Source organism: Natrix helvetica, assembly GCF_964273705.1.
Source record: "Natrix helvetica genome assembly, chromosome: 1".
NCBI classification, from domain to species: Eukaryota; Metazoa; Chordata; class Lepidosauria; order Squamata; family Natricidae; genus Natrix; species Natrix helvetica.
In genome coordinates this window covers 347,693,539-347,717,302 of record NC_138548.1, presented here as the reverse complement: position 1 = coordinate 347,717,302, position 23,764 = coordinate 347,693,539, and the positions used below count along the sequence as shown (strand labels likewise).

Genomic DNA, 23,764 nt, shown 5'->3' with positions numbered 1-23,764 from the left:
AAGTAAGCTGCTTCAAATAAAGCTGCCTTTTGCAATTGACAGCTGATGATTTCGTCAATGCCAATAATGTTCAACAGGTGCTCCAGTTGTTTTGGGATTGCACCAGTGGTGGGATTCAATTTTTCTGTGGGCGTGGCTTAGTGGGCGTGGCAGGGAAAGGTTACTGCAAAATCCCCATTCCCTCCCGATCAGCTGGGACTCCGTAGGCGGAGAATAGATGGGGGCGGGGCCAGTCAGAGGTGCTATTTACCAGTTCTCCAAACTACTCAAAATTTCCACTACCGGTTCTCCAGAACTGGTCAGAACCTGCTGAATACCACCTCTGGGTTGCACCAAAGGTAGCTATTCCTGTTGCTTTTTGTGGTTGTTGTTGTTGCCACAGTCGTTCTACTTTTATCTGCTGATTTTTCTATTTTGTGATTCCCCACCCCTACCCTCCAGTTCTTTCTCTTCTAATCAGCAGTTTTCAGGCACTGGCATATACACTATCCAGTTTTTGTCTCATTAAGCATTTTAACGTCTGGGGGGGGGTGTGTTATGTGACAGGTATTTGTTTGAATTATTGCTACAATTCAAAATTATTAAAATTAATACTAATATTCATTGCTATAATTTACTTTTTTATTTTATTAATTATTATGAAACAGGTAGTCCTCAACGTACGACCACAATAGAGCCCAAAGTTTCTGTTGTTAAGTGAGACATTTGCTGAATATTACCCCATTTTATGACCTGGCTTGCCACAGTTGTTAAATGAATCACTGCAGTCGGTAACTGAGCAACCTGGTTGTTAAGTGACTTCCCTTTTGACACCCCTCTCCTAAAACTTAACCAATTTTGTTGTATTTATTTTGTACAATGACAATAAAGACTATACTAAAAGAATGAAATATTCCAGGAAATATTGAAAAGGCAGAATATTTCCTCTAAAAGAGAAATAAAAATATCAAAAGGAAACAGAAACAAAAGACCCCAGCTCCCTGCCCCAGCAGATATTTTGATGCCAGCTTATCTACAAGACAAAAGACCTTTCAGGTCCAGGATGATGGGATTATCTTTCAAGGCAAACCCACTCAGCCACAATAGGAAATTGCCCTTCATTGCATCACCCAGCAAGATTCAACCAAGCCTGGGACACAGATAAAGTTAGCTAAGACCCCCGCCCCCTGGTAGTCTGACAGCCAACAGGATACATTTCTTGCACATGATCCTACAGCAATTAATGGGATACCTGCCCTTGCACAGGAACAGGAACCTCTAGGGCAGGGCCCAAGAGAAGGTATAAATATCTCCCTCTCCACTCCGTGTGGTCAACTATCCAGAATCACATCTGCTTGGTGGTTTTACTTCACCATTAAACCATCCTTCCAAGCAGCCTCCATGTTTCCAGTGTCTTTCTCCCCACTTGGAACTGAACCCTACCTCTCCGACCCTACCTCTCCGACCGGACGCAATGTGTGTTGGCAGGGGAGCAGAGGTCGACCCTGAGGTCGCTCACTTGTGGGGTGCCGCAGGGGTCGGTCCTCTTGCCCCTTCTGTTCAACACATATGTGAAGCCACTAGGTGAGATCATCCGTGGTTTTGGGGTTGGTTACCCTCTTGTTCGCTGATGACACTCAGCTGTACATTTCCACCCCAGACCACCCCAACGAGGCTATAGAAATGATGTCCCGGTGTTTGGAAGCCGTTCAGGTCTGGATGGGGGACAACAGACTCAGGCTCAACCCCTCCAAGACAGAGTGGCTGTGGTTACCGGCGCCTCGGTTCAACCAGTGGACTCCATCGCTGGCCATAGGGGGCGAGCAATTGCCCCCTGTGGAACGGGCGCGCAATTTGGGCGTCCTCCTAGATGCCCGGCTGTCGATGGATGACCATGTGGCAGCCGTGGCAAGGGGGGCATTCCACCAGGTTCGCCTGGTGCGCCAATTGCGCCCCCTATTGGACCGGGACGCCTTACGCACAGTCACTCATGCGCTGGTGACGTCTCGTCTGGACTACTGCAATGCTCTCTACATGGGGCTCCCCTTGAAATGCACCCGAAGACTACAGCTAGTTCAGAATGCGGCCGCACGGGCTATCATGGGGAGTACTAGGTACTCCCACATAACACCTCTCCTGCGCGAGCTGCACTGGCTGCCTGTGGTTTTTCGGGTGCGTTTCAAGGTGTTGATTACCATCTTCAAAGCGCTCCATGGCACAGGACCTAGTTACCTGCGGGATTGCATCCTACCGCATACATCCCTGCGACCAATTCGCTCTCACAGGGAGGGACTCCTCCGGGTGCCGTCCACCAAGCAATGCCAACGGGCGGCGCCTAGGAGTAGAGCCTTCTCTGTGATGGGCCCAACCCTCTGGAATGACCTCCCCCCCCCCCCCCGATATCAGAACTACTACCGACCTCCGCTCCTTCCGACAAAAACTTAAGACTCACCTGTTCCAATTAGCTGGCCTGGCCCATTTATAGTCCCATTTATACCTCCTGGCAAATATTTTAACCTGGGATAGTTTTTAGGGGTGTTTTTGTAATGTATTTTTAAATTTAAAAAATTTTAAATCTAACTTTAACTATTGTACAGTAAACTATTGCTACCTCCTCCAGCCACATCTATATTTATTTTATATTTATATTATTTATATTAACTGTTTTTAATATGACTGTACACCGCCCCGAGTCCCTTCTGGGAGAGGGGCGGTCTAGAAATCAAATAAAAGTTAAAGTTAAAGTTAACCCAGAAGGGCCAATAGAATCATACGGCTAGAAGGGACCTCAGAGGTCTTCTAGTCCAACCCCACACCCCTGCACCCAAGGCAGGAGACCTTACACTATCCCAGACAAATGGTTGTTCAATCTTTCCTTGAAAACCTTGAGTAATGGAGCATCCACAACTTTGAGAGGCAAACTGTTCCATTGATTAATTTTTCTCTCAGGACTTTCTGGTTTGTTTGTTTTTAAGATGTTTTGCTTCTCATCCAAGAAGCTTCTTCAGCTCTGGAAGAACCTCCACAGACACGGGTTTTAAAATATCTTTGATGCCATTTGATGGATGTCCAAAGTTTAGTTGCCCTGCAGTAGTAGTTCTACCAGATGCAGTCTGAACAAGACAGAATTGGTAGAAACAATGAGATCATCTAATCCTGACAACTTAAGCATCCATTTCCAACCTGTGTTGCAATGCACATTTTGTCAATTGCATACATTATGTTTGGCAATTTCATTTGCTTTTTTTTCCCCCAGCCGCATCATACCTGTTTAGTTTACTGTTCAAGCCTGTTTAGCTTACAGTTCATCAAGAACCCCACGTCTTTTCCATATGTAACATTGCCCAGTATGGTGCCCCTCCCACGCCCTACACACGCATCTTTTTACTTTTTCCTGTCCAAAAAAAAACCACCGGATTTTTGCTTTGAAATAAAGCACTACTGGTAGGTCTACCTGTATTTCTGCCTGATCGCCTGAAGGGGGAGCTACCTCAAGGACCAGATGTTGACATTGCGTTTTTTTTAAAAAGCCTATGGAGTTTTTGACCCCTCTTCCTTCCCGTACAGACCCCGGAAGTGTAGTTTTCCCTGGCTTCCCCTCCCACTTTCTCGTGCTGCTTACCCGGCTTTTAGGTCCTTCCCCAAGATGGCGAAGCTGTTGAGTTGCGTGCTGGGGCCTCGGTTGTACCGAGTCTACCGGGAACGAAGCCCCACCAGATCTCGCCGACTCAGGGCTGAACCAGACGATGGGTCCCAATCCTCCTTGGACCCTTCTTGGGTGAGCCCCCTACTTTTGACGACCCCTTGAGATATTTGGTATCGCCCACGTCACCCTTTATAGAGGCTGTGGGCGGGGAGGTGGGCGAAACCATTATTGAACCCGGACGGGGGGTGTCGTCCCTTGACACTGAAAGGGACCTGGCGAAGACAGCGTGCAATTGAAGAATTGTGTCGTTTGCAAGCTGGTTTAAGGGGAGAACAAACTCAATCCGGAGAATCCCCTTATTTGAGGGTCCAGAGAGAAAAATGCAAAGCAGAAAGCGAATAGCCCGGTTAAAAACAACATATTTTTTGCAGGCGGTTAAGAAATCTAGTTTTGTTTTTGGTTTTCTTTTTGCAAAACTGCCCTTTCCTGAAAGTGTGTGTGTTTTTATGTATATATGTATGTTAGCGTGACCGATGCACTTGCATGTTGACGTATAGCAGCGCTGCAATGGCAAAAGCTAACCGGGTGGTATATCTGCCTGCTGTGCATCTGAAAATGAACTCTCGTTCAGCTTTAAAGTTTTGTGTGTCGTTCTCCTCCAGAGCATTCCAAACAGCTTCCGATCCTATAAGAATCAAAGTGTAAATAAAACAGCTTTTATTAAGCATTGTTTCAGGGCACATACACTGACAATCACAACCAAATGTTTCTGGTAACTCAATGAGTTTTCTTGGCAACCCAGTAAAGCCTGGGATTTTATCCCAAAATTTATGAGATGAAAATCCAGAAAGGGATGCCATCACTGAGAATTGTATTACTAGCCTGGCTGCCTCCTACTTTTATTCAGGGTCTTTCAAAGAGGGGATGGTAGTAAGGACTTTGTGTCTTCCCCCCCCCCTCCCCCCACCCAATCCTTGGGGGAATATTTCATAGGGGGGAAATAGAAGTAAGTGCTATGGGTATTACTTTGAAAAAAGGATGAGATAAAAAGTACAGAAACAAATAGGACATTAATAAAGAATGTGTTTGGCTCAGCCTTGAAATGAGGGGTCTTTAATAATCTCGGAGATTGGTTGTTTTATTGCAGATGTTTCATTACCCAAAAAAGGTAACATCACCAGTCCTAGCTGTCAATACTAGCATTGGTGATGTTACCTAGTTTGGGTAATGAAACGTCTACAAGAAAACAACCAAACTCAGAGAGGGCCTAGGGCCCCTCAAAAGGGAAATTGGAATGCATGCCAGAAAAAGAGCCTTTCCTTGCTTTTTATATAGTAGATTCTTAGGACTTTAATAGTTTTAAAACTGCGTCCCTTAGCAAAAGATCTTTCCATAATTCATTTTTTGGCTAAGACAAGCTTTTCTATGGTAGCTCCTGCCCTATGGAACACTGTTTCCCAAAGTTAGGCAAGCCTCCACCCTTCTACCCTTTGGTAGAGCTTTGAAGACCTGGATTTCCCCCCCAAGCCCCCGGGGTAAAACTGGATAATTTGAAGATTAGAAGGCTGAACTGCTGCCAGGTCTTTGTTCTTTAAAACATTTTAATCTATTTGGTTTTATAGTTGTGTGTGTGATGTTTTAACTTTTCACTGGGAACCGCCCAGAGTTGGTTGGTAGAAGATGGGCGGCTGTATAAATATTCTAAATAGATAAATAAATGCAGCAGTTTGGCTGGAGGTTGTATTCTGAACAAACTGAAATTGCCATCCATAAAACACTTGAATTGCAATCACCCAGGCTTGAAATGGGAGTGTGTCAGGGCAGTAACCCTCATAAAACTATCACTTTCCAGAAAATGTTGCAATAACCTTCTCAAAGTCACTTTTTGATCACAGAATCTGCCTAGATCAGGGGTCGGCAATCTTAAACACTCAAAGAGCCATTTGGGGCTCACTCCAGGAGACCATCCAGGCAGAAAACCATATGTTTAACGTTGCCTTTGTTACATTTGTGTTGTATTTGTGCTGATAAATAAATAAAGGGAGACTAGTATAGATCTATTTCAAGCTATTTAGCTCTCATCAGCTAGCTGATCCCAGTAAGGGTATTCAAATCCCAGTAAGCTGATGAGAGCTAAATAGCTTGAAATAGATCTATATTAGTCTCCCTTTATTTATTTATCAGCACAAGTACAACACACACACACACACATACACACACCTTTATGCTGTGTATAAAAAATGTATAGTGTGTTGCATTTATGAACTGCTATAGAGAAAACAATTTTTTATTTCTGAATCCATACATTTTGAAAAGATGGGTCAAAAACCTCAATAAATCGCCTGCCAGGAGCTGCAGCAGAGGGGTGAAAGGGCCACATGTGGCTCCAGAGTCACGGGTTGCAGCCCCCTGGCCTAAATCTTGGTAGTAAGAGCCATCACTAGCAATACCCACGAGCTGCAGAGTTCGTTCTTAAATATGTAAGTGACAGCGATAGGTTAAGTGACACCTTCTAAACCTCAGAGGACTCTTTCCATGTTAATTAGTGTTATTGTTAAACACTCAAATCAGTCTCTGCTGTGAAAACACTGTGAACGGGGATTTCTGTTTTAGTATCCAAGTGACACGTGGCCTTTTGTTCATTCAAGAGAGCACTGAATTGAACTCAAGTACATTTTTAGCTAGGGATACGAAGGGGAAAATTACCTTTGAGGGGCGTTGCTGTTCACCCTTGCTTATTTCCATCACAATTTGAAAGTAACTGTTCTAATTCTTTGCCATATACGAATGAGGAACTAAGGAAGGACAGGATCAGTTATCCCCATGAGAAATGGGATCAGGTTTGTGGCACATTTGAGTACACTTCCTCTGTGCTTACTAGAGTCCATACATCCCAAAGGTGCTTTTTTTTTTTCAAGAGGCAACTGGACTTCCTGCTTTTTCTTTGAAGATGTTTCACTTCTCCTCCAAGAAGCTTCTTCAGCTCTGACTGGATGGTGGGGAATGAATGGTGGAGAACTGACCTTGGAAGGATTGAAGGCTGAGTCAACCTTGAGCCAGTCAGGATTGAACTCTAGACTGTGGGCAGAATCAGCCTGCAATATTGCATTCTAACCACTGCGCTGCCAGGGCTGTTGGTGATGACAGTGATAGATTAGTTATTTGTTATAGAGAACTGGTTTGGTATAGTGGTTCAGGATAGGAAGCAGGAGACTGGGGGTTGTATTCCCGCCTTGGGCACAAAGCCAGCTTGTGATCTTGGGCCAAATCCCTTTCTGTCAACCCAAGGAAGAAGGAATAGGAAAACCACTGAAATTTTTGCCAAGAAAACTGCAGTAACTTGTCGAGGAAGTAACTCAGACTCATAAACTGATTCATAGTCACACGTATACCCCCTCCTCCCAAAACCACCCCACGTTAGTTGTAATAATATTATAGATTGGAATCATAATTTTTGCAGAGGAACATTTTGTGTCATGGTGAGTGGGTTAGCAACAGGACTTTAAGGAAAGGAGTAAGAGTTATAACTCTTATTCCCTTAATCTTGACACTTTCTTCCCTGTCACTGCGGGATATTGTGTAAAAAGAAAATATAAAAGTGACCGATCGTAAGGAAAAACTGTTAAAGTTATCAGGAAGGAAAAGGCGATTGAAATCAAGCGTGCTGTTGGTGTTTGGTTTATTTTATTTATTAATCAAATGTATAAAGCTTCCCATCTCCATAAAAGCTCACAAATAATTAAAAACGGTATGAAAGGCAGAAAACCATTTTTATGAAAAAAAAACCATATAAAATCAGGGGGGGATATTATGGCCAAGGTAATCAACTTCCTCCCTAGCAGTCAATACAGCCAATGCACAATCTCTACCACACTTCCAGCTCCCCACACCTGTTGGCAAAACCATGTTTTTAAAGCCTTATGCCTCCTAAACCACTGCATAGGGATTGAGGTTCAGTTACCATCATCTGTCAACTGCAGCACTGAGATTTATGTTCTGTTCCTTGTGGAAGGGAGTCACGAGGTTAGGAAAGATGAATGCTACACAGCAGCTAATTAATTTATGACGACAAAGCTGTAAGACCAGGAATCGGGAATGAAAGGGCAGCTCAGCAGATGTGATGGTGCAAAACAGATTTTCTCGAGATAAAACCGTTCCATCAAAGTAAGCAACCTCTTATGTTTTTAGATGTGGTTAGTAGGTCTAACTGAAGCATCACTTGTTATCAACCTTGGTAGCTTGAGAGCTGTATAGCTGGACCATTTGGGAGGTCATCCATTTGCCAAGTCTTGGAATCATTTTATCAAGGAAAGTATTTATTTCCAGTGTTTTTTGGTTTTTATTTTCTTTTTCTTCCTGCCTTAAGTTCAGAACCCTGATCCTTCTCAGCAACGCAGAAGAGAAGAAAACAGAAAAGTGTTGCTTGCTGTAGGTTCTATGCCTTTGTATGTTAACCTTCGTGAGAGACAGCCAAATATATACCGTATTTTTCGGAGTATAAGACGCACTTTTTTCCCCTCTAAAAGAGCATGGAAATGTTGGTGCGTCTTGTACACCAAATACAGCCAATTGTGGCCTCCCGAAGCCCCACCCCTGCATCCCATTTTTATGAAAAACAGGCCGTTTTCACAAAAATGGAGGCATTTTTGCCTCCCCTCAGCCCCCAGAAGCACTCTGCAGGCTTTGGCAGGGCTGGGGGAAAGCAAAAATGTCCCCTTTTGCTGAAAAATGGGCCATTTTTCGCAAAACCGGAGGTGTTTTTGCCTTCCCCCAGACCCCGGAAGCACTCTGCAGGCTTCAGCAGGGCTGAGGGAAGGCAAAAATGCCCCCGTTTTTGCAAAAGAACGGCCCATTTTCCGCCTGTTTTTCGCAAAAATGGCATTTTTGCCTTCCCCCCGCTGAAGCCTGCAGAGTGCTCCTGGGGCCCGGGAAGGACAGAAACATTTTTTTTCTTACATACCTCTTTGAAATCTTGGTGCGTCTTATACACCGGTGCATCTTATAGTCCGAAAAATGCAGTGTACTCAGAAAGAAAGGCTGATTGATAAGTTAGGAACAAAAAAAAATGTAGTTCAAGCACAGAGGTTCCAATGTCATTCTGTCATTTCATGATAAGATTTGCGGCCGGGGGAGGGGGGATGTCTCTGAAGCCTTGAAGAGCTGCTGATCACTAGATATATGTGTGGGTTGGTAGGGAGTTATGCTTGTGTGATTGTGGTAAACATTTGTAAGTTGGAAACTGGGCAGTTGCAAAGCCCAGGTATGTAACAAGCTTCAGGCTTAGGCTATTGGAGATATCAGTGAATACAGTAAATCCCCCCCCCCTTAGCAATATTCCCAAAAGCATATCCTGCAGTCCGAGGTTGAATTGTGCTTTCTCCAAAGACCTTGCAAGCCCCTGAGCTCTGATACCAATCTTATAGCAATAATAAAAGACCTGTGCTTGACCTTTTTACTTTGGTATTTTAATTACATGGGAGGGAGGGGAGAGAAGCTTGTAGGAGAGAAGGGATGTGATTTAGAAAGTTGGAAATATTTTTTTCTATGGTAGCTTCCTTCCCAGATCTTCTGGATCTAAAATGTCCCAGATTTCCAGCCCGAAATTTATGGGAATTCTGGAAGGTAATACACTCACTGCACCAAGAGGTTGGAAAAATATCATTTAAAGCAGGGGTGTCAAACTCAATTTCATTGAGGGCCACATCAGGGTTGTGTTTGACTTTGGGGAGTGGGGAGGACAGAGTTGGTGTGGCCAGGGTGAGCATGGACAGCTCGATGTCACTCAGGTCAGGGGGCCTGTGATGGCACGAGTGAAAACAGGCTCCCGAGCTCCATTTTTGGCTGCGATGGTCTCCTTCAACCTTCTGCCGGGGACAACGGAGCTTGGGAGTGCCACCCATGGCCCTCATGAGCTCAGTTTTCAGCTGTGATGGCTTCCTGGAACCCTCTGCCAGTGAAAAATGAGCTTGGGAGGGCCGCACACAGTCCTCCCGAGCTCCATTTTTGCTGGCAGAGTCCCTTGTGGGCCTGTCCTTTGCTGTTTCCAGGGCGGCCCTGCGAGCACCCCTTAGGCTGGATCCGCCCCCCGGCCCTTGAGTTTGACACCCCTGATCTAAATTATCTTGTGCAAGCAACATATTGTTCCACAGGATGATAGACACAAGATAGGTGAAAATGGGTTTTGCAGGGGAAGCCTAAAATACGTACTCGTATCTTCTTTTTTTCCCATCGAGGGAACAAAGGGCAAGATGCTTGAGATCACTGCATATAATTTCAGAAGTAATGCTTTGCGAACCTTTTGATGCTTGCGCAAGGAATTCTTGCTCATCTGCCAGGATCACCTTATGCTACTGTCATTCAGGCAGACAGTAGCTTGTGTGTGGATTACACATAGCTTTAGAAAGAGTTGTAAAGTGCCAGGGGCCAGCTTTACATATTAGCAGGCGGTCTTTGATCCTAAAATGAAAGGATGGCTGAACCCCAGAATACCGTTCTATGGCTAAAACAGGAAGAGGTGATTCCCGCCCCCCAAACTTAATGGGGAGCCCAGTTTTCATTTTTAACTTCCTTTATTGCCTCTAAGGGTTGCAGAGTCCGGTGATCTACCAGCGCCACAGGGAATAAAGTGAAAAGTTTATTTGTTGCTCACTTGTGGTCTTTTTACGTGTTGAAGATTTTAAGATGCAAAATATTTGTTGAGGACACCTTGATCTGGGGATTCCCTAGGAGTCAGAAAAAAATGGGGGTTGGTAGTTCTGGAGCATATAAACAGAAATATAAAGCAAGAGACATCAATTGCACAGAACTGGGCAGAAGTTGGATTTGAACTACAGGTAGATCCAGGGGTGGGATTGAAAAATTTTAGCAACCGGTTCTCTGCCCGGTTGCTGGGTGGCCGTGCCATGGTGGGCATGGCCTCCTCGGCTTCTTGCATCACAGCCGGGGGGGGAGTTTTCTGCCCTCCACAGGCTCCGGAGGCTTTCTTAGAACCTCCGGGAGGGTGAAAACGGCCTCCCCTGGGCTCTGGAGGCCAGAAACAGACATTTTTCCGGACTTCCGGAACGTCTGGGAGGCCCGTTTTTCACCCTCCCAGAGCCTCTGCACAGGCCCTGCACTTACCTGGCATCCAAAACGGGCCGCATGGAGGTGCCTGGGAGGGGCGGAGTGGGGTGGGCGGGGCCAGTGTGTCCTTGCAACTACCGGTTCGGCGAACCAGGTGTAAAATTAGCATCCGGTTCGTGCAAACCGGTCCGAACTGGCTGAATAACACCCCGGGGTAGATCTCTGGTTGATTTGTAGGATTTCTGACTTCCAGTTGTTTTAACAGTAGCGATTTGGGGTTCTAATTTGGAAATCTAGTCCCATAGTACTACAGATCCAGGTTTCTGTTGGTGGATTGATTAACCCGGTCTGTGGCTCATAAAACTCCATAGCTATTCCCTTTTCTCCATGCAGTACCATTTTTCATTGGTTTTGAGAGGGTAAACCTCAGCCCATTTACATGTCTCTTCCAGGCTCAGAAGTATAAAATTAAGTACCAGCCATCTTGTGTAACTTGCTGCACACCATGAAGCAATAGTACTTTGACTTATATATTGCTTCACATTGCCTCTCTAAGCAATTTACGGAGTCAGCCTATTGCCCCCAAACGATCCGGGTCCTCCTTTTACCGACCTGGGAAGAATGGAAGATTGAGTCAACCTTGAGCCTGGTGAGAATCAAAGTGCCAGACTTCTGGCAGCCGGTGACTAGCAGAAGTAACCTGCAGTACTGCATTCTAACCACTGCTCCACCACGGCTCAGTAGTTAGCATTGTTAGTCCAAATCTCTTTTTTTTCCCTCAAATAGTTAAACTGCCTTAGAAAAAAGTTTTGAGAACATTGTTATTTATACAGTAGGTGCAAATCCAGTGGGTCATTGTTCGCCATTATTGTGGCCCGCCAGCAGAGCTGGCAGCAGATTCGGACAGTGAGGAGGTTGCGGAGGAACACGGGCCAGTCCTGGAGTCTGGGGAAGACTCTGATGAGGGCTCTGTGTCAGAGGCAGAGATGGGGCCAGGGCCGTCTGACAATTATCAGCTGCCTTTGGAGTTGGACATCAGTGGGGCAGAAGAACATTTGGAGCCTGTTCAGTGTGCAAATGCACAGAGTTCCCAGATGAAGGGAACAGCTAAGGAACAAGGGTCAACTTGGGAGTAAGACCACAGGTGGACGGTGAATGGCCCCTCCCAGAGGAAATAAAAGAGAAGCGAAAGGGGAGTGGAGTTTGCAGGAGACAGTTAGTTCATTCCTGCACTCTTGCCAAGTATTGCAACGTCTGAAAGATATCGGCCTGGCCACTCTCCAAGCCTGATAAAGGTCAGTAATTGTGAACCATCTTGAAAGGCTGTGGGAGAGGAAAGACTTTGCTGGAGAGGAATTCCCTGTCAATTGAATAAAAGGCGGTTTATCGGGACGAGGACTCGGCTTTGTGCTGTTGGGGAAGCCTCGGTCAGAGCAGCTATAAAGTTGATGACTTGATTGGTTGGTTGGCTGGCTGATTGGCAACTTGAAACCCAAACTCAGCAAATGTCTTGTTTCTTTCAACAGGAATCGTATTACCAGCCACGGACCCTTGAAAAACATGCAGACAGCATCCTTGCACTGGTGAGTGTCTCCTCCATTTCATTTTGGGAAGAAGGAGGAAGAGGAAAATAACAACCTCACAGTCTAGAGCAGTGTTTCTCAACCTTGGCGACTTTAAGTCCTGTGGACTTGCAACTCCCAGAATTCCCCAGCCAGCTGTGCTTAAATCACCAAGGTTGAGAAACACTGGTCTAGAGTGATTTGTACACATTTGTGCTTGTGCAAGTTACATTCCAGACTGATCCTCCTCAAAGAAGAACAAAGCATTTCGCTGTAAATATTTCCCTGTTTTTTCTGTTTTCTCCCCCCCCCCCCGTAAAATAATACATATAGTCCTTGACTTATGACCACAATTAGGGCCAAATTTTCCACTGCTAAACAAGACCGTTGTTAAGTGAGTTTTGCCCCATTTTACAACCTTTCTTGCCGCCATTGTTAAGTGAATCACTGCCGTTGTTAAGTTAGCAACACGGTTGTTAAGTGAATCTGGCTTCCCTATTGATTTTGTTTGTCAGAAGGTCGCAAAAGGGGCTTACGTGATCCTGGGACCCTGCAACCGTTATAAATATGAGTCATTTGCCAAGTGTCTGAATTTCGATCACATGACCCTCAGGTCATAAGTGTGCAATTATTGTAAATGTGTTAAATGGTCATACGTCACTTTTTTTTAGTGCCGTTGTAACTTTGTTCAGTCACTGGATGGTTGTAAGTTGAGGACTACCTGTAGAGTATATCAGAGAAGGATACCTTAAATATATCCCATCAGACCCTTCCTCCAGGCTCTACACTTCTATGTAGGTTTTATAGCTGTTAAATAAGTGTAAAATAACCTTTTTCCAGGGTGGATTTGATTTAAATCAAGTCAATTTAAATTACCATTTAAGTCGTGATTTAAATCACTAGTAAAAAGGCTTGATTTAAATCAACTTGATTTAAATCACAATTTTAAAAGAGCTACTGTCATCTCTGTCCTGCAGAGGCTTTTCCTCTGACTCTCTGCTGACTCACCGATAATCCCAATATTGCAGAATATACAGCCTCATGCTACATAACTAAGCTCCATTTCATGCTGAGTAAACTAAATTATTAATGTATCTTAAATCGAAAACTATCTTTGGATAGATTCTTACTCCAAAAGCATTTTATTAAAATAAATTTGATAAAAATTTAAAAACTCGTTTAAATTTTTAAAGAAATCATTTTTTAATTTAAAAAAAATCATCGATTTTTATCTACCCTGCCTTTATCACACTTGGATTAGAATGATAGCATTTTCTCTTGAATCTCATTTACAGGTGAAATATGAGATGCTTTATTCTCCTTAAGGAAGCCCTTGCATTGAATATCCTATGAGAATGCTTTGAATGTTTGCGGTCCTTTGCGTTTTATTTATTTACTTTTATTTATTTATTTGAGAGCCAGTTTGGTCTAGGGCTGTGATGGTGAACCTATAGCACGCATGTCCAAAGTGGCGCAGGAAGCCATGTCTCCTGGCATGTGCGGCCTTCCCTGTTTGTCTTCTGGATTTCTGGCGCACCTGTGCGCGCAATGATCAGCTGTCCTTTGCGTGCGCAGCAGTACCAAAAACCAGTGTGTGCATGCGTGCCAGTTCAGCATTTCCAGAAGACGACCCCTTTGAAAACCTCCCTGCGCATGTGCGCTGGCCTACTGATCGTCATTCGCGCTAGAACCCGGAAGTTTGGCTTTTCCGGAGCGCGGCCCCGACAAGCACACACGCGCGATGTTTCTGCGTGGTTCACCATCACTGGTCTAGTGGTTAAGGCGCCAGGCTCGAAACCAAACTGACGCTGAGTTCTAGTCTTACTTTAGGCATGAAAGCCAGCAGGGTGACCTCACAGGGTTTGTGGTTCTGTAAAAAAAAAATGAATTATTTATAAAAATAACAAAGGAGGTATAAATAAGGAAATAGGAGGGCCTCTTATTATGAAACAGATATTGCATTGAGTCCTGCCACCTTATTCTGCAGCGGGGTGAAGGAGAGCTGAAGTCCATTTCTACCTCTCCCCTCACTTGGAATATTGCCTGGTTTAGTGAAGCTGTTGGGAGAAGCAAGAGCTCATTAGGAGTACAATGAAAGCCTGTTTATTCACAATAACAGTCCCCCCGTGGCTTTTCAGGAGTAGCTATGGGCACACCCCTTCTCTGAGCGATGTCGCTCTTGCCAGACTCGATTCCCTGTTGGCTTCAACCACTCCGCTTTCCGTCGCCTTCTCGTCTCTCTTTCTGCTGCTTTTCAGCTCCCAGCTCCTCTCTCTCGGGCCACACAAACAACCCGCCGGCTTTGCAAAGATTCTTGGAAACGTTGGTTCTCTGTGTAACTCACCCCTCCCTTTGCTCTGTTCTTGCAGGCTTCTGTGCTGTGGTCCATTTCCTATTACTCCTCCCCGCTCGCTGTGTTTTACCTGTACAGAAAAGGTATGGGATGCTGTTCCTGTGTGTGAACCGTTGGGTATTAAGAGGCTGCCTCTCTGCCTCCATAGCTGTAGGACGGTTACCCTTTGCTTGCTCTGGTCCCCTTGAGGAGAGGTCAGTGATCACCTCTGATGCCCACTGCAGGTCACCAAATCAGGGAGGTGCGGGGGGGGGGGATGCTCTATCGGACAGTTTCTGGGACTTGGAAATGATGCCGGGAGGCACACAATTGACTTACAATTGAGGTTGTAAGTCCTCAACTTACAACCTCAATTGAGCCCCGAATTTCTGTTGCTAAGCGAGATACTGATTAAGTGAGTTTTGCCCCATGCTACGCCCTCCCTGGCCACAGTTGTTAAGTGAATCGCTGCAGTTCGTTTAAGTTAGTAACACAGTTGTTAAGAGCCTCGGTGGCGCAGTGGTTAGAGTGCAGTACTGCAGTCTACTTCTGCTGACCGCCAGCTGCCTGCAGTTTGGCAGTTCGATCCTCTCCAGGCTCAAGGTTGAACTCAGTCTCCCATCTTTCCGAGGTCGGTAAAATGAGGACTCAAAATTGTTGGGGGCCGTATGCTGTCTCTGTAAACTGCTTAGAGAGGGCTTCAAAGCACTGTGAACCAGCTTATAAGTTTAGGTGCTGTTGCTAAGTGAATCTGACTTCTCCATTGAGTTTGCTTGTCAAAATGTCGCAAGAGAGACACGTCCCGGGGCCACTGCAGCCATCATAAATATAAGCCAGTTGTCAAGTGCCCGAATTCTGATCACGTGGCCATGGGGGTGGGGGCTGCAACGGGTGTTAAGTGTGGCAAACATTAACTTTGGCGACAAAACAAAAGGTTGCAAGCTAAGAATTATCTATACATGCTACTAGGTCAATCGCTCGGTTCCTGGCATTTATTTGCAGGCTGACTTAAGAAAAATATCTGCAGGATGGATACCTTGGGCCACTGCCACCAATCCGTGAAGGCAGGAGACAATTGCATCATCATGGCTGCCAGGGTTCCAAGTAATAAACCCAATGAAATCAAAACTCTTATGGCCTGGAGTTTCCTCAAAGTAAGAATGTATTCGGAGTGCCATATTGCTGGGATGGTGAACCTATGGCACGTGTGCCAAAGTTGGCACGCAGAGCCCTCTCTGTGGGCACGTGCACCGTCGCCAGCTGCTCTTCTGCTTTCTGGCACGCCGGCCAGCTGGTCTTCGTGGGCACCACAGCATGGGAAAATGGTCTGAAAACAGCCCCCAAAATGCCCCCCAAACAGGCTGTTTTGAGGCAATTTTTCGGGCCAAAAACAGCCCCCAAAATGGCTCAAGAAACAGCCAAAAATGACCAAAAAACAGACATACACCCGCCAGCGAGCTGATCTTCATGCTCCAGCGTGCACGAAGACCAGCTGGCTGGCCCACGCATGTGCACCAATCAGGTTTCCGGCCCTCTGGCATGCGCATGCGTGCACATTCACACGCGTCCCAGTTTCGGCACTAAGTGCCGAAAAGGTTCGCCATCAGTGTCATATTGGCACAGCTGGTGAAAACCCGACTCTGAAGGACCCCGAGGTTTTCCCCACCCAAATCAAAACCCAGAGTTCTTGTCCCCAGGTCAAACATCCATCACATGGTCCAATCAGGTCACAGCCCTCCTTCGGCTGCCTTCCAAACACCTGGTAGGGACATCCTTGACTCCCACCAGAAAAAATGTTATTTTGGCTACAATCCCCCCCCCCCTTTTTCGGTTATCTCTATCTCCCCCCTTACGTTTCCACAGCAGCAACTTGTCTTGCTGTGGCAGCCCTGAAGATTTCCAAAATGGTTCCAGGGCTGACAATGGCCTAGGACAGCGATAGCGAACCTTTTTTGGCTCGCGTGCCATAAGTGGAGGGAGCGCAGGGGGGGTAGTGTGCGGGCGTGCTGCACCCATAATGCAATGTGCGACACACACACACCCAGTGCGCATGCACGCACTACAGGCGCTCCCCCCATTTTTTGCATGCTTTTTTTGCCCTCCCTAGGCTCCAGAGGCTTTATAGGAGCCTGGGGAGGGGGAAAACAGCCTCCCCCCCCCCCCCCGGAAGCCCTCCGGAGGCTTCAGGGACCTTCAGGACACTTCCCTGAAGCCTCCGGAGCAGTCAAAATGAACCTCCAAGCAAACCGGAAGTCCGTTCCCGAACTTCCGGTTTGCCCGTAGGGCTGGTTTTTTGCGCTCCGGAGGCTTCAGGGAAGCTCATGAAGCCTCCGGAGGGCCTTCGGGGGGGGGGGGGAGGCTCTTTTCGCCCTTCCCAGGCTCCTTTAAAGGCTCTGGAGCCTGGGGAGGGTGAAAAATGGCTTTAAAAAAGGGTGAACTCAGCTCTATCAAGCTGCCCAGTCCACTTTGTGGACCAGAGGATACTTCGAACGAAGTGCTGATAATGAATTAGTTATGATTGTATACCACATCTGTCATTTTACTGTTTTTTGACAGCATTCTGCCCATTTTAAGAAAAGGTACTTTTCCCAAAGTATCTCACAACAGTCAAAATATTATCTTAAACTGCATTAGAATCTGCAGGAGGAAACTTTTTAAAATTTTAAAAGTCCTTCCACACAGGCATATCCTGCCCTTAGTCACTGTGGGAAGACCGAGTACACCTTAGAAGAGAAATGCTAAGTTACTCTGAAAATGCTAAGTTTACAATTTATTTCTTGTTTTGCCCAACCAATACATTAACTCTAACGGGAACATGATTTCAAGAATGAAAGAGTAGGCATCTGAAATGCTCCTTGAACTTTCTCACTAACGTGGATGAAAAATTCTGAGCTGCTATTTGAATTAGGCAAAAATATGCCAGTTTTTATTGGGAATGCTGCAGTGAAATGTTTTCTGATTAGTGACATACATTTCCTTTATCTACTTGCTAGAAATAACCACCAAAAACCTACTAACAATTCAAGAGCTGTGAAATTTGTCTAATATTTTATTTACAACTCATTGGTCAGGTTTGTCTCAAAGGTGCTTTTTCAGGAGGCAACTGGACTTGTTTTTTTTTTCTTTCGAAGACATTTTGCTTCTCATCCAAGAAGCTTCTTCAGCTCTGACTGGATGAAGGGGGAATGCAAACCACTTCAAGAAAAAAGAAAGAAAGAAAGAAAGTCCAGTTGCCTCCTGAAAAAGCACCTTGGAGTCATCAGTGCCTTGAGTCTCCAACGGAAATTGCTGATTCTTTGCTTTGGCTTTGCCTCAAGGCCATTATTGATGGGCAAAATGCCCACTTGGCCACCCCCAAACCTTCTCCAGGCACGGCTCCTAAATCACGGCGGAATGGAAAAATTGGGAAACGTAGAGATCGATCCCTGAAACTCTCCCTTTAAAGCAGTGCTTCTCAAATAGTGGGGCGGGCCCCCCAGGGGGGGCGCGAGGCTCCGTAAAGGGGGGCTCAGCTCAAATTATTTTATATATTTTTGTTTTGCAGGTTAAAGTTTTTTTTAATATTTTGTTCCTTTAAATCCTGTGCTCCTTTAAATCTTTTCTGCTACAGTTAATAAAGCTATTCTTTGTTGTAAATTGATCCACATTTCTTTCTTTTTTTATTCTCTTATACTTTAATAAGGATACAGTGTTATGCAGAGGTGTACTTATAACAATTTTATAGACAAATGATACTATTTACAGTCGCGCGGGGGGCACGAAATGTTTTCTTCTTCCTAGGGGGGACATGACAGAAAATAATCGAGAAGCACTGCTTTAAAGAGATCATGCTTTATTTATCAAACTCAGTTTCTGGCAATGATATGGGGAGCTACCATGTAGCTTTCTTGGCAAATAATACCTCTTTGCCACTGCCTTCTTTCAAGACGGTTTTTCAACTTCTCTTCTTCTTTTCCTTGTGGTCTCCTGTCCAAGTGCTAACAAAAACCTGTTGAGTTTTTCAAAAACCAACCGGGGTCAGCTTGGTTCTGCCACTTAGCTGGCCTTTAACTGTATGTCCTTCATTTTGTTTTGTGTTAAGGTAAATTGAATGAAAGTGGTAGATTTCTGAGTTCCTGCCCATTTTGGTGGGAGAGGGGGTCTCTCTGAAACATCACTCAGGTTTAAAAAAATGTCATCTTTGGCCCAAAACAAAGGAAACCGTCCTACAACACAGGTTGCTCTGTGACCATTGGACTTTTACAAAAGGATTGTCTCTGGCCAGTGGTGAAATTCATTTTTTTTTACTATTTATTTATTTATTTATTTATTACTTGAACTTATTAGTCGCCCCCTCTCCCCACAGGGACTCGGGGTGACGTACAAAAGTATTATATAGCGTACAGAGGAGGTAAAAATAAATAAATAAGTTACAATACCTAAAAAAGTTAAAACCCCAGTGAAATTAACCCTTAAAACTAAAATTACCAATTAAAAATGCCCTGGGCTGGAGAGGTTGTAGTATTATGCCAGGTCAGCTAGTCGAAACAGGTAGGTTTTCAGCTTCATACGGAAGGAGCGAAGGTCGGTTGTTGCCCTGATGTCTGGGGGGGGGGGTCATTCCAAAGGGTGGGGCCCACTACAGAGAAGGCCCTACTCCTGGGCGCCGCCCTCTGGCACTCTCTGGAGGACGGCACCCGGAGTAGTCCCTCTCTGTGTGAGCGGACGGGTCGCAGGGATGTATGGGGCAGGACGCGATCCCGCAGGTAACTAGGCCCTATGCCATGGAGCGCTTTGAAGGTGGTAACCAGCACCTTGAAGCGCACCCGGTAGGCCACAGGAAGCCAGTGCAGCTCGCGCAGGATGGGTGTTATATGGGAGAACCTCGATCTCCCCATAATTACCCATTCTGGACCAACTGCAGTCTCCGGGTGCACCTCAAGGGGAGCCCCATGTAGAGAGCGTTACAGTAGTCCAGGCGAGACGTCACCAGCGCGTGAGTGACTGTGCGCAAGGCCTCCCGGTCCAAAAGGGGCCGCAATTGGCGCACCAGGCGAACCTGGTGGAACGCCCCCCTTGCCACGGCTGCCACGTGATCTTCCATAGACAGCCGGGCATCAAGGAGGACGCCCAAATTGCGCGCCCCTTCCACCGGGGCTAATTGGTCGTCCCCGATGGCCAGCGATGGCATATGCTGGTTGAACCGGGAAGCCGGAAGCCAGTTCTATCACTTCTGTGGGCATGGCTTGGTGGGCATGGTATGGCTTGGTGGGTGTGGCAGGGGGAGGATACTGCAAAAATCTCCATTCCCACCCCACTGGGACCAGCCAGAGGTGGCATTTGCCGGTTCTCCGAACTACTCAAAATTTCCGCTACCGGTTCTCCAGAACCTGCTGGATTTCACCCGTCTCTGGCTCCTTTCCTTTTAGGAATACGCAAAATTTAGGCTGAATTGATCCTTCATTCGGAAATGGAAAGGACTGCTCTTTGAGATAATATTTACAAAATGGAGTAGCAGCATCACACACACACACACACATACACACACATACACACACACACACAAAGAAACCAGACACTAACTTAGCAATATCTTTTATATTTGAAGGGTGGATGTATATGGAAGCCTTTTGCTTTTTCATAGAAAGCTTTTTTCACCTGACAAGGCGGCGGAAATTCAGGGGTAAACAAAGTGAGGATTAGGTAGTGGTAAGCATGAAATGTGTGTCTAGTACCGTGTTTACCTGAAAATAGGGCCTATCCCAAAAATAAGCCCTAGCTTGATTTTACATGTGTGCCCAAAATAAGCCCTAGTTAAGACTCCGCCCATTCTCTTGCACAGGGTGGAGCAAGGCGCATGGGTAAAAATCAAGCAAAGGGGGGGATGGTGGGTGTTGAACTGCTTACTTTCAGACAGTTGCAGCCAGGCCTCGCACATCCCGACACCTGCCTCGCCTTGACGGTCTACTTCGGCTGCTTGTCGCTGCTTGTACGCATCACACCGGCTTCCGTTTCGCCATCAGAAAAGGCCTCTGCAATCTGTAGAAACGGGCTCTGGATTAATGCACACGGCACCCCCTGGCCTCATTTCACTGTCAGAGGCCTTTCCGGAAGCCAGGGGGCGCCACACGCATCACTCCGGAGCCTGTTTCTCAGCTGCTGAGGCCTTTCCTGAAGGCCTCTGACAGCGAAATGGAGGCCTGGAGCCGGGGGGGGGGGGGCGACGTGCATGAGCAGCAGCAAGCAGCTGCAGAAGAAGTGGGCTGGCAGTGAGCTCCTGCCGGGCATGGCTGTTAGTGGCCCTGCCATGAGGTGAGTCAGTTGAGGACATCCCCCAAAAATAACACCTGGTGCCTTTTTTGTGGTGGCAATATATATGTATATAAGACCGGGTCTTATTTTGGGGAAAACATCATAATGCTGGTAGATTTTTGGAATAAAATAGGAGTTCTGAATGAACCCTTTCAAGGCCAAGTAAACATGTAGGACTGGGTACGTGCTTACTTCTCCCTTGAAAATGTTTATTCAGAACTCCTGTGTTATTACAAAAATCTACCGGTATTACTAGACAAACACGCTGCAGTGGGATACGTTTATGGCATGGAATATCTTGATCCGCGGCTTAGCCGGTGTCTCGTAATAAGGGTAGTCCTCGACTTAGGACCACAATTTCCATGGGTAAGCAAGGCAACCGGTAAGTGAGTTGCCTCCACTTTTATGACCTTTTCCCCACGGTTGATAAATGAATCACTGCAGTCATTAAGTGAATCACATGATCATTAAGTGAATCTGACTCCCCCCACCCCCTCAACTTTGTCAGAAGCCAGCTAGGATGGTTGCAAATGGCAAATCACCCCAGGACGCTGCGACCATTATACGTAAATACATGCCAGTTGGCAAGCGCCTGGATTTTGATCATGTAACCTTGGGCATGCTGCAACATTCATCAGCGTGAGAGCTGGCGGTAAATCACTGCTTTCAGTGCCTTGTAGGTTCCAACGGTCACTAAATGAACAGTTGTAAGTCCAGGACACCTGTACTTAGAAGCTACAATAAATAAGTAAAGAAGCAATAATTGCTGGCATATGTTAGCCAGTTATCCTTAATACCATCCCAAGACATTAATGTGTAATCAAATAAAATCAGCACGTTCTATGCAGTCAAAGCTACAAGTCTCTAGAGATTCTCAGTCGTCCAGGTTGTTCCAAAGGTGCTTTTTCAGGAGGCAATTGGACTTGTTTGTTTGCTTGTTTTTTTCTTTTGAAGACATTTCACTTCTCATCCAAGAAGCTTCTTGGATGAAGAGCTTACAATACAATAGTAGAGTTGGAAGGGACCTTGGAGGTCTTCTAGTCCAACCCCCTGCCTAGGCAGGAAACCCTATACCGTTTCAGACAAATAGCTATCCAACATCTTCTTAAAGACTTCCAGTGTTGGGGCATTCACAACTTCTGGAGGCAAGCTGTTCCACTGATTAATTGTTCTCACTGTCAGGAAATTCCTCCTCAGTTCTAAATTGCTTCTCTCCTTGATTAGTTTCCACCCATTGCTTCTTGTTCTACCCTCAGGTGCTTTGGAGAATAGTTTGACTCCCTCTTCTTTGTGGCAACCTCTGAGATATTGGAATAATGCTATCATGTCTCCCCTAGTCCTTCTTTCTCTTAAGCTAAACATACCCAGTTCCTGCAACCGTTCTTCATATGTTTTAGTCTCCAGTCCCCTAATCATCTTTGTTGCTCTTCTCTGCACTCTTTCTAGAGTCTCCACATCTTTTTTACATCGTGGCGACCAGAACTGAATGCAGTATTCCAAGTGTGGCCTTACCAAGGCATTATAAAGTGGTATTAACACTTCACGTGATCTTGATTCTATCCCTCTGTTGATGCAGCCTAGAACTGTGTTGGCTTTTTTGGCAGCTGCTGCACACTGCTGGCTCATATTTAAATGGTTGTCCACTAGGACTCCAAGATCCCTTTCACAGTTACTACTACTGAGTATGGTATCACCTATACTGTACCTGTGCATTCCGTTTTTGTTGCCTAAATGTAGAACCTTACTCTTTTCACCATTGAATTTCATTTTATTAGATAGTGCCCAATGTTCAAGTTTGTCAAGATCCTTCTGTATCTTAAGCCTATCTTCTGGAGTGTTGGCTATTCCTGCCAGCTTGGTATCATCTGCAAATTTGATGAGTTCCCCATTTATTCCCTCATCCAAATCATTGATGAAGATGTTGAAGAGTACTGGGCCTAAAACAGAGCCTTGGGGTACTCCACTGCATACTTCCCTCCATGTAGATGCAGTTCCATTGAGAACTACACGTTGAGTGCGGTTGGTCAGCCAGTTACGAATCCATCTGGTGGTGATGCTGTCTAACCCACAGCTGTTCCTCGCTATCCTGTCAGAGCTGAAGAAGCTTCTTGGATGAGAAGCAAAACGTCTTCAAAAGAAAAGAAAAAAGACAAACGAAGTCCAGTTGCCTCCTGAAAAAGCACCTCTGGGTCAGCCAAAGCTAAAGCAAGAATTTTTTGGGGGGTAGACGGGGAACGTGCACATTTTTATGGTCCATTGAATCAACTCTTCCGGGTCCCTTCCGGGAGAGGGGGCGGTCTATAAATATGAATAATAAATAAATAAATAAACTGATTCTTTCTGACTGCTGGGATTCCCTGCTATTTTCTTAGCAACATTTTCAGAAGTGGTTCGCTTTTGCTTTCTTCTTCCTAGAATTGAGAGCGAAGGACTGGCCCAAAGTCACCCAGCTGGGTTAAATCATTCAGAACAACAAACTAGCAAATACCATTCTGCAGTTTTTGCAACATCAATATCATCTTCAGCCTAGTTTCTTTATGGAATAAGATTGGTGTGTGTGTATTTACTGGTAAGGGTTTCCCTCTTCAAGATGTGAATGCTATTTTGAGCTATATTTCAAAATGGTGGAGTTGCAACTTTTGATTAGGGTGAGGAATAGCCAAGAAAACTGTATTGCATTTTATTTTTAGCTGTCTGAAAGTAGGTTTCATCCACCTCAGTTCTCCTCAATTAAAAGACGCCGGAAAGTCATAGAGTTGCCATCCTAGAACATCCGGAGGGCAGATTAGGGAAGTCAGTAATCAACCCTTCTTCTTTTCTAAGAAAAAACAATGCATTCTTAGCCTTTGATGTGCCAACTGCTCGCTCTCAACCCCTTCCCTTTCTTTTCCT

At 45.6% G+C, this 23,764-nt stretch overlaps 1 protein-coding gene across 4 annotated transcripts in view; it reads left to right on the top strand.

Moving 5' to 3' along the window:
• ABHD16A (abhydrolase domain containing 16A, phospholipase) overlaps positions 1 to 23,764 on the top strand; it is a 77,895-nt gene that overhangs the window by 24,387 nt on the left and 29,744 nt on the right. Inside the window, exons 1-3 of one of the 4 annotated variants that reach the window (XR_014176076.1) lie at positions 3,555 to 3,757; positions 12,214 to 12,270; positions 14,619 to 14,685. Coding sequence is in view for 1 of the 4 variants with exons in the window: in XM_081961222.1 (XP_081817348.1) it covers positions 3,626 to 3,757; positions 12,214 to 12,270; positions 14,619 to 14,685 (256 nt within the window). In the remaining 3 variants the exon portion in view is untranslated. Of the gene's footprint in view, positions 1 to 3,554; positions 3,758 to 12,213; positions 12,271 to 14,618; positions 14,686 to 23,764 lie in introns of those variants that run through there. The other 3 variants (XM_081961222.1, XM_081961223.1, XM_081961224.1) reach the window with 3 other exon arrangements.